Genomic DNA, 11,859 nt, shown 5'->3' on the forward strand with positions numbered 1-11,859 from the left:
TATCCTAGGTTGCTGGGGTTCCAACTTATGGATTTACAATATTATGGGATCCTCTTAGGTCTCTAAAAGTTTAAAAGAGGAAAATTATATAAAGATATGATGTGTAAATGAAGTTGGAAATCTGTTTGAAGTACAGTGGGTCTATTTGTGTGATGTTTTGATCTTGCATCCTGTCTGAGTTGTCTCATACTATGATTTAGAAGTCTTTGGTATTGTTTCTTATTTTGTTGTAGCATAGATCAGAGGTCTATCTTTATTTGGTTATGTTTATGTTTGCAAGAGGATCCTTATGGTCATTGAAAATCTGTCAAAAGGTCTTAAATGTGAAAGTCAGCATGGCCACCCCTTCCCCTTTTTCCCAGTTCTTGTCTGTATTCCTCAAAATCTTTGAATGGATGGATGTTGGCTTAGTCTTGAAAGGAAAAATGACTCTTTGGTTTTGCATACCCTCTGTTAAGAATGAATATTTGAATAGTCTTGTCTAGGAACTTGAATACATTTAGACCCAATGCTCGCTTGTGTGATGATATGTTTGAGAAACCTGAACTTTAAATGTATACCAATGTGTTTAAATGGCTCATGAGACCCTTTTGTATGTTTCTTTTCTTGGTTGTTTGGAGTTGAATGAGATACCCGAACTGTCTGTGTGTTTGGCCCTTCATCCCATGCATAGTATGGCATTGTGAGAAATGAATATGCTAAGTATATTGGTATATATTTTTCTGTATCTGATTTTATGCATCTAAGTTCTGAGACTAGTTTGAGTGAACTGCTGCATTTTGTTTGTTCACATTGTCTTGCTCTTCCTTTCCCTTCATATTGAACATGTTTCAACTTAGATATACACCAGGTATACAAGATATATACCCTTTATATACCCATGGTATATCATGATAAATTTTGAGGAACTGAGACTGAATTGGGCTTGTTCCCCTATTATACCACCTTTGGCATTCAATTTGAGCTGTTTGTTTCTGTTTGTGCATGTTGAGCCTGTTTGACTTTTCTTCCTTTACATACAATATTGGGCTTGTTGCTTCTCTTGTCCCTTTAAATTTTGACTCATTTCTGCTCCATGTCAACTGGGCTTTCATTATATTATTCAGTGGAGTGTGATAGGATATGCTTAATATATATCTGTGTATATGATTGTGTTAAAATTATTTAAGTTCATATTAAACTATGTTTAGATGCTCTCTAACCTCAATTGTCCTTTTCCCCTTTCCTCTTTTTGCATGGAACTCATCCAACATGGGCCATTTGGGCTAATCTCGCATAAGCTACTGTTGGGCCAGAGGCCCAAAACCCTTTTTCCTTCCATCGAGTCCGAATAAATTATTAAAGGCCCCCAACCATGGGTGAAAATGGTCAACTGGTGGGCTCGGTAGGCCAACCAGCCTTACTCTCTTCTTTCATTTTTATATGTATATGTGTATACATATATAAGTATTTGTAATGAATGCTTGTAATATTGAAACCCGAATAGTTAGACTTAGAAAAATTAGGCAAAACGATACGTATATCATTTAGAATGGATTGGAACCCGTTACTATTTCAAAACCAAAGACCGAACAAAAGATAAAGGATCATGTTTCTTGAACTAGAAAAATGAAAGAAAATAACTTGACTATGTTTTCTTTTACAAGATTGAAAATTGAACAATGGAATATATGTGTGTGTGTGTGTGTATATATATATATATATATATGTTTCAAAGATAGTTAACGTTTTCTTCTCAAAATTGGAAATTTCAGAAAACCTGAAAGTCGAAAACTGTTTTGGACAACTTTGAAGAAATGTCTTCAACTTAAAGGCAACAAAACTGAAAAAACCTGATTTCAAATGATAAGTGTTGGAAATGGATTTCAAAACAATTTAAGGATTTTCAAACACTTTTGGGCCAAGCCCACCTTAACTTAAACAAACAAAGGGAAATACACTTGAATTTTAGTTTAAGGAAAGGTTTAAAATAGAGTATGGTTGACCTTCAAAATAATTGGAATGGATGAAAACTTTTAATGGAAAAGAGACACTTTTGTATACTTGTATAAACCCCATGGCATTTTTATAAAAGGGATATATTCAAAGCTTCTCTTTAAAACTTATAAGGATAAAAGACATGACATTTTGACCAAATTTAAGTTGAACTCTACTTAAGAGAAATCTTAAGTGTGTTTTAGTCTGAAAATGAAATGACTTTCTTAGACCTTATACACACCTTTTTTCAAAAGAAATTCAACTCTTTCTATCTTCAAATAAAGGATTTTTTGCCAAAAAATATTTTATGATATGCCATGACCAGTTATACAAGAAAGTAGACTCTTTAAGCAAATAATTACAATAATCACACATTGAACCTCGAACATCAACTGTATTCTACGGATCCTTTATACTAGGGTGCTTAAAACCTTCCCTAGGGGATCACCAGAACCTTTACCTCGAACTCTGGTTTTAAAAGGATTTACCTCTTGTTTGACTAAACCTTTTAAACTCGATTTTTCTAATTTCCCTTAAATAAATTAGGTGGTGACTCTAAACAATATAAGACCCAAATAGAGTCCACAATTATGAAGTAGCTTTTATGCCCCGCGTAAAAGTGAATCGTAACATCACTTTTAGAGGTCTATGCAGAAGGAGTTGGGTACCTAAGTTAAGCTCAGTACAGCATTCAACCCTCAGACTGATGGTTAGTCTGAGTACACTATTCAGGTCCTTGAAGACATGTTACGGGCTTGTGTCATTGATTTTGGTGGTTATTGTGACTGGTTCCTACCCTTGGTGGAGTTTTCTTACAACAACAATTACCATTCGAGCATTGAAATGGCCCCGTTTGAGGCATTGTACGGTAGGAAGTGTCATTCAATTGTTGGTTGTTTTGATGTGTTCGAGGTTAGGCCTTGGGGAATGGATTTGCTACGAGATTACTTAGACAAGGTCAAGTTTCTTCAGGAGAGGTTTCTGTGACTCAGAGTAGGCAAAAGAGTTATCGAACTGAAAATTTTGTGATTTGGAGTTTATGGTTAGTGAGCGAGTTTTGCTAAAGGTTTCACCCATGAAGGGTGTGACGAGGTTTGGGAAAAAGGGCAAGTTGAGTCCAAGGTACAATGGGTTGTTTGAGATTGTCCAGCGTATTGGTGAGGCAACTTATGAGTTGGCTTCGACACCCACTCTATCAGGTGTTCATCCCGTATTTCATATTTCGATGCTCAAGAAGTACCATTTGGACAGTTCTCATGTGATTCAGTGGGATTCAGTGTTACTTGATCAAAATCTGACCTTTGAGGAAGAGTCGGTTGCTATTCTAGACAGGCAGATTTGGAAGTTGAGGTCCAAAGAAATAGCTTATGTGAACGTTCAATGGAAGCATCGTCCGATCAAGGAGGCTACTTGGGAGGCTGAGTTGGACATGCGGAGTAGATACCCCCACCTAGTCATCGAGACAGGTACCTTCTTTCTCTTTACATTCGAGGATGAGAGTGTGATTAAGTGGTGGATGATGTAACGACCCGTCAGGTCGTTTTGGTAATTCTACCTATTTTTCCCTAAACGATCCTTCCCTTAGCTGTACTTTGACGTATTTGACTTGTGGGGATGGGTAGTGCAGTTATCGAGACAATCAGATTAGTCTCAGAGTGAAAAACCTAAAATTTGAGCCCTAAGTTGTGATTTTGGGAAAACCTTCACCAATAGTTGACTTTTGGGTAAATGCGTCCTGAATCCAATTCTGATGGTTCCGTTCGGTCCTGAACATAATTTTTCACTTGGTAGGATAGCTAGTTCGGGTCACGAGGCATTCGGGTGTGATTTGGGTCATTGGTTGGAAAGTTAGGATTTGATGTTTTGAAGTTGACCTCATTCAACTCCGGGTCAAGATGACCTCTTTTGCAAATTTTAAGTGCGTGAGCGAGTTTGTAGTGTGTTTTATGTGTGAAACGCATGTTTGGTTTGTGTTCGGCGGGTTCCGGATGAGTTTCGAGTGTCAAAACTAATTTCGGAAGACACAAGAAAAATCTGGTGTTCAGTTGATGGTTTCCTTCTTCGCGTTCGCGAAGGAGGGATCGCGTTCTCATGAGTTGACCAGGGTGGTCAATGCTCAGTCGCGTTCGTGAAGGGGGAACAGGGGTTGGGCCGGGTTACGCCTAGGCATCGCTATCGCGAAGTCATCGTTGCATTCGCAATGCCATCGTCGCGTTCGAGATGGTTGGGCTGGGTTAGGGTCGCGTTCGCGAGCCTTGCCTCGAGTTGGCCAAAAAAGGATGGGCTGAACAATAATTTATTTCCCCACTTCGAAACTAAACCCCATTTTCACATAACTCAAGTTCTAGAGGTCGGTTTTGGGATAAAACAAGTGCTAAGTTCGAGATTCATCGTTGGGGTAAGATTCTAACCTTTATTAATTCATTTCTCATTGACTCCTTCCATTGTTTAGTAACAAAATCATGCTTTTAGGGTTGGAAATTTGGGGGTTTTAGCCCTCGCTTAAGAATTAAGTTTTTCTTAAAATTGGAGGTCAATCCATGATTAGTTTTATGTGATTTTTTGCGTTTAGCTTATTTGGGCTATGGGAAAGTCAAATTTAAGTTCAATTTCCAGTTTTACCTTTAGGGCTCGGGTTTGGTTATTTTGGGTTCGTTTTTGGGTTTCAATTATAAGTATAGCAATATGAGTATTGTTTGATTCATTGTCACGACCCAACCCCGTAGGCCGTGACTAGTGCCCGAGCTAGACACTCACACACACCCATTAACCCGAATCAGCATACAAATAACTTATATAAATACAAAGGTGGGACGTCGTCTGTTGTCGCAAGATATAAACATATATACCGCACGAAACCGGCAAGGCGTCATAAAACATAACATCCCAAAATATATATATACGCAAGCCGATAAGGGGGCATGGCTAATGGGACCGCCCAAAACATAAATCACGCGTACATAACCGATCGCAACTATTCACAACCCACACATATGTCACGGACACTCTAAAGGTAACAACGAGAATCATATGACGTGACGGGCCCCGCCGTACCCCCGAATAGACGTACATATATACAACGAAAAAGTCTGTACCAAAATATGGGCTCCGGAACAAGAAAGCACTCAAGATAGCGATGGATATCCTAAGTGGCGAATCACCAAATCGAGTATGTACTGCGGGCATTTAAACGAGTCTCCGAAGAAAAGGAGTCGAGATGAATATGTCTCGAGTATATAAAGCATGAGATACGATGATCGGGGGTATTAACTAAAGGAAGTATGCGAAAATGCGTACAATATCCAGAATATCAAAATGCTAACCTTTGAAACACAAACATGCATATTAATATCACATATAGACATACACATATATCCGGCCCATTATAGGACTTGGTAAACATGGTCGCCACCCCGTCATTGGCGCTATAACATCATACTCCAGAACACATCATATCTCCGTAACACATCATACTCCAGAACACATCATACTCCAGAAAACACATCATACTCCGGAAAACACATCATACTCCAGAAAAGATATATATGGTACCCGGCCCTCTAGTGAGGGACTCGGTGAACCATAACACATCATACTCTAGAATATAGCATAGTGCGCACGATGACATAACCGGCCCGGGACTCGACGAAAGATGTAACAACAAAGTATGCACGAGCGTAGTAGCCGAAAACCATATGCATATAAATCATCATTCAAGACTCAATAGATAAATAAGTAATCAACGCTCGGGGGTTAAGACGATAGTCATGCTAAGTTCTTTCAAAATGTCGTTAGAACTATGTTAAGAAGAATCTTAGGGATCGTAGACATGTATCAACCCAATCCGAACCCGCCCCTGAAAGTTACGGACATTATCCGCTGTAAAATCCTCTACGAACGAATCAAGGCAATCCGAGCCCGTTTATGAAAGTTAGGGACATTATTCAACATAGAACCGTTTAGGAACAAGAACTCTTTACGCAACATTCATTATCCAATCATACAAAAGACACAAGGGCCATAGCTCGACTATATTAGGAATGCTAACATCAAGAAGTGAATAAGAATCGTATACATGCTCTCGCATCTTATGAATAGAGTTACCCCAAGGCTCGTATCATATCTTACTTTACATCTAAGACATGCCAAAAGAAAGAAAGGGTAAGCTTTACATACCTCGTCCGCTTCCTAAGCTAATCCGAACTTAAGTCTCGGCTTCCCAAGATCTACAACAACGTCATTAGATACTAAACATTAGTTACGGTGTACTTAGGAATTCAATCCCAAGCTAGCACTTTATTTACGTAAATTCAAAGATTTCCTATAAATTCAACAACCCCGAGAATTCAACTCGGCCAAATCATCAACAACAATACCAACAATCATATTAACAACATCAACAATTAATTCAAAACGTGTTCTAGCGTTAGTAACTTCCTCCCACATAGTTCGACGGCATATCATTTACATTCAAATCAACCACATACAATCAACCAACATCAATGCTCACACGTTCAAGTGCTAACCCGAGATCATTCAAACAAGACTCAAGAACACTTCAAACAATCCGCACAATATTCAAAACAACCCAATCAATATGCAACACTACCCGAAATCTCCCAATTTCAATAGGAACAACAACAACACATTTCTTTCCTCCAAATTCATGAACTACACCAACAACAGTACTAATTAAAATTTGCTCACAACTTCTAGCTTAAAATAGCCCCCACGACCCAAACAAAGCTTCAACATCAACCCACACAATTTTTGCATTCAATTCCACATCCGCCAATTCATACCAAGATTAATCATTTCCAAAACATGGAAAAGGGAATGGAATCTTACCTTAGAAGTCAAGCTCTTAAAGTCAACATGTAACCTCTTCAGAAGAACCTACGGTAAATGAGTTGCCATGGCTGTGGTGATCTCCATATTTTTCCTTCAATTAGCCGTGAAATCCCTCAATTTAATTATGTAGAAAGGAAGGGAGAGGGGCTGGCCAAGAGCCCCTTAAATGGCTGCCATGGCCGTGACTCTTTTCTCTTTCAAGCTTAGCATTTTTCCTCTCTCTCAATTCTTTTTCCACAAGATGAACATGCCCCTTTGTTGCTGAATTTTCTGGAACTTTTGTGCTGAAAAAAAAATGAGATTTTTGTCCCTTAAAAAGAATGCTAAAGTCGGTTTCACTGTAGCTACGACCGTAGCGCATGCTGTAAATGCCGTTTCGCGTCGACGATTCCGATTTGTAACGTCCCCAATTCTCTACTCCGATGTCTGTCAATGAACAATTTGTTGCATTACAACTAGACTCGACGAACTTCATTTTAGAATTTTGAAACACCTTAAAACTCCACATATACTATGATATACGTGCCTCCAAAGTTGACTAAAAATCCGTCCCGCGTTTCTCAAATTTTCGTAGAACTTATTTTCTTCGATTTGCTCGTTCTCGAAATATTCCGAAACTCTCCATACATGATATTTGTCATTCATTATACTAATAATGTCCATGTTCTCGTGTTTCAAAATACTCTCTCCCGATTACGACTTACGAGGTCGTAATTCACCCTTTTTCTTCGTTGTTACGTACTTTCCATGGCTTGTGCCTTTCAAAATATCATGGGACGTCTCCGACACTCCATTACTATGATGAGGTACATGTCATACTTATGCTCTGAAAACGTGGGGTATAACATTCATGTGACCTCATAGAACACTATTTTGACATTGCTAAACTCGAATTCTTGATAAATTACCGTTTTGACCCTCGAGGTGGGGTTTTGGGTTGACTTTTAGAACCGAAACTCTTTTATGACTTTATGGGTATCATTGGAATCGTGTGTTAACGTAGAATTCATAACTGCTAGACCTTGCTCGCTCGGAGGTGCTTCAAAAAGGGAAGGCTCAAGTTTGAAGTGTTCGTGGCACCCGCTCGGCCTTGAGGTAGGTTATGGTTTACTCTTCTAGACTCTGATTGGAGGATGTATATAGTCTATAAATGTTGAAGGGGTATTTGGCGTGTGAAGGGGGTCCCACCTTAGTGGTTGTGATGAAAACTTGGGTGGGTGTCGGTGTATTTGTTTAGAAAACTGTCGCATGATTAGGATGTTGTGTCGGGGAATGCATGTTAGGCCTATGGGCATTGGTTGTGGTGATAAATCCACTTAGGTTGGTATGGTTGTTGCTTGTTTTGGCTATGATAGCCATGTTTGATTGATTTTGTAGAATAGTGATTCATTTTGCATTCATCATCCCATATTCCATTTATATGATGAAAGTGGCATCAATCTTGACCTTGAGTTGATATTATGTGATTCGTGATAAACATGCATTCATTTCCTATCTCATGACTCTATTGACACTTGTTACCGTGAATTTAATGCTTATCCATGCATGCATACATATTCATTGTGATGAGGCATTTATGAGATGGTTCGTCGCGATCGGGAAATAGGCAAGATTGATATGTTTACACCTGAAGGGAAATGATTCCGGGTATGATGATATGAGTTGGTGCGAATATAATATGATATGATTCTCACCCAGTCTGAGGGTACATACCGGATGGCCTTGAGAGGTATATGGAACTTAGAGTACCCCATGGGTCATGACTGTACGACATAGCCTATAGCATGTGTGTATCAGGTATGAGATTTGGCCAGTGTAATGCATTCATGCATTCATTCATTGATGTATTGCATTCGTACATGATCATTAGTTACCGTCGTTTGGGTGGAACACAACTAAGGGTAAGAGAGGTAAATAAATATTGGTTGTGTTGTTCTACTTATGTGTTTCTTTTCAATCATTATATGCTTTATGCTTTATTTCTTTGTTATCGGCCTATGATACCTACCGAGTACTAGTGGTTTTGTACTCATCTACACTTGTTGCCTTTGTTTTCTAGTGCAGATACAGATTCGTGCTCCAGCTCGATACTTCATGGTTGATCCCGAGGTGGTTAAATTCTAGATTCCAGGGTGAGCTACAGCTGGATCTGCAGCCTTGGAGTTTCTATGTTTATGTTATTCAGTCATTTATTTCGAGACAATTTTCTTCTTTGTATTTTCAAAGACTTGTAAAATTCTATTAGGAGCTCGTGTATAAGTTTGACCAGGTTTTGTGGTTGTATTTGACTAAGTTATTTTCCGCACTTATTTACATATATATTAAGACTGATTACATAATGTTGTTGACTAATTACATAATGTTGTTGATATAATCGATTCTCTTATTTTCCTTTGTAAATGATTTACTATTTCAAGAATGGTTTGCCTACCGGTGGGAGGGTGTAGGTGCCATCATGACCCTCGAATTTGGGTTGTGACAATACAACACTATATGACATTGGATGATTTACACAAGTGTATATGAAAAAATTAGTGATTATTATAACTACATTATTGCACGAGACATTGCCACTATACGACAATAAGTTCGTGTGTTGAAGTTAGCTGCGTAAGTGAATAATGTGGGTAAGTAGTGAATTTGTTGTTATAATTCAACCAAAACAGTATATTTATACATGTTATCAAATGTATTAGCTTGTGCCGTCGTTCTATTACAAAAAAGTTAGTATGATAGTCTTAATATTTTATTTTTTCTAATACCTATTGTTAAATTAGTTGCATCATACTACTGCATTCGACAGATCAACCAAGTTAAATTATTTGTTATCATTCAACAAATATAGTGTAATTTTACAAGTATTCAAATATGCTATCTTAGGCTATAGTTCTACGACAAAATTATTTTCTACATATATAATTCTTGTGTATAGGTAGTAAACCAAAATTTGTTTCTTTCATCTTTTAAGGAAGAACCTAAATTAATACAATTGTTAATTAATGGAACATGAGAACAATATAAAAAAATGATTAGTTTCACTTTTTTAGACGAATTTACCGAATTTTAAAAGTAAATACATTTAAAACCTCAATTACAAAATTTCATTTAATCTGTTATATTATTCTTTAACGATGTATATTCAAATTAAAAAAAGAATATAATTTTGTGACGTGAGCCAGACTCGAACATGTGAACTAGTGATCACAGAGTTAGGCTGGTTACTGCTGGACTGGAATAGCTTCATTTGTTCAGTGGGGTTAATCAAATCGTAATTATCCGCTTGAATAATTAGAGGGGTACACTAACAAGGTTAAGTTTATAAAGAAACGATTTAGATCAACCGATAATACACAACAACATAGGACATTGCATGATTTACACAAGTGTACATGAAAAAAATTAATGATTTAGCTAAATATATTGTAACTACATTATTGCATGAGACCTTAGTTATTATATGAGAACAAATTCGTGTGTAGGATTAAGCTACGTAAATAAGTAAATATGGGTAAGTAGTGAATTTGTTGGTATGATTCAACCAAAATAACGTGATTATACATGTTATCAAATGTATTATCTTGTGTCGTTGTTTTATCACAAAAAAAGTTAGTATTGTAGTAATTTTTTATTTTTTTTCCTATTCTTATAGTTGACCATCACATGATTGCATTCGACGGGTCAACCGAGTCAATATTTTTTGTTAGCATTCAACAAAAATAATGAATTTATGCACTAATCAAATATAGTGTTGTGCTACATTTATATCACAAAATTATTTTCTGCATATCGAAGCCACACATACCGTTCGTGATCCCAGCCCTGGAATCACTTAAGACTCGTACAAGCAGAGTGAAGTTCTAGATAAAGATAAGATAATAAGCAGCTTATATAACTCTTGCTATATTATAGGTGGTAGGCCAAATCTTATTTCTTTAATTTTCTTAAAAAAACAAAGAAAATATTAGTTAAAGGAATGTGAGAAAAATACAAAAAAGATTAATTTCACAATTTTTAGACAAATTAATCGGACTTTAAAAATTAAATATGTTTAAGGTTTAAACCCTTAGTTACTAAATTTTATTTAACCTGTTATATTATCATTTAATGATGTATGTTTAACCAAGTCAAATTTGTTCTTAGCATTTAAAAATAATAATTTAATTATAGCAGTAATCAAATATACTATCTTATGCTATTGTTTTATCACAAAATTATTTTTTCCATATATATTTTTTTGTGATAGTATAGGTATTAAACCAAATCTTATTTCTTGTATTTTCTTAGAAAAATTCATAATTTAATATAATTATAATTAATGGATTGTGAGAAAATTATAAAAAAGCTTAATTCTATAATTTTTAGACGAATTTATCCGATTTAAAAAAATTAAATATGTTTAAACATACATCATTAAAGGATAATATAACATGTTATTAAATATAAAAAATATATATATATATATATAAACGTGTAATCAAGCTAGCCTTTCATTATTCTTCTACATTTACAGTTCTTTGAATAAAATCAAAAGAAAAATAAGATTCAAATTTTGGGAAGCTAACTCATTAAATGTGTGTTAGAAGAGCGATAAACTTTTACTACTTTTGCTGCATTGAAAACATATAGTGATAGAAAAATAATAGGATTCAAAATTTTCATTTTATTTTTTCATGAAGGGTATAAGTGGCACAAAAAAAATGAGAAGTGTCCATAATATCCCAAAACTCATGTAAATTATCTTAAATGTGTCCATTCTGCCCACAAGCATTCTGCCCAAAAGTTATTTCCCTTATATCTTTCTTCCACGTTTTATTTCGGATGGTTGTCTTATATTGTTTACTTTTAGTGGGTCATGATGTTCTACCACTCGTTCTTGTATTTTAGTTTGACTTCTGCGTTGTGATAGAATTTATCAAATTCTTATTTGTCTCTATGATATTTATTACACTTAATAGTAACTGTTATAGAGTCGAATTTACTGTTTTATGATTGTAGTTCGCTCAAGTAGTATGAAAATTTAAGACGTGACAT

The 11,859-nt window shown here is 36.1% G+C and overlaps 1 protein-coding gene across 1 annotated transcript; it reads left to right on the forward strand.

Moving 5' to 3' along the window:
• The first annotated feature begins 3,052 nt into the window (after positions 1–3,052).
• LOC132057794 (uncharacterized) lies at positions 3,053–8,952 on the forward strand. The gene is made up of 2 exons (XM_059450398.1): positions 3,053–3,443; positions 8,888–8,952. Exons 1-2 carry the CDS (start codon positions 3,053–3,055, stop codon positions 8,950–8,952), a joined length of 456 nt encoding a protein of 151 aa, XP_059306381.1.
• The last annotated feature ends 2,907 nt before the right edge of the window (positions 8,953–11,859 follow it).

This window comes from Lycium ferocissimum, chromosome 5, assembly GCF_029784015.1.
Source record: "Lycium ferocissimum isolate CSIRO_LF1 chromosome 5, AGI_CSIRO_Lferr_CH_V1, whole genome shotgun sequence".
Classification (NCBI taxonomy): Eukaryota; Viridiplantae; Streptophyta; class Magnoliopsida; order Solanales; family Solanaceae; genus Lycium; species Lycium ferocissimum.

Bases quoted from the DNA above. Each gene is read 5' to 3' on its own strand.
- LOC132057794 (XM_059450398.1), top strand. From the start codon at position 3,053: ATGAAGGGTGTGACGAGGTTTGGGAAAAAGGGCAAGTTGAGTCCAAGG. The intron at 3,444-8,887 runs GTACCTTCTTTC...TTTGTTTTCTAG, and splicing joins CCACCTAGTCATCGAGACAG to TGCAGATACAGATTCGTGCT.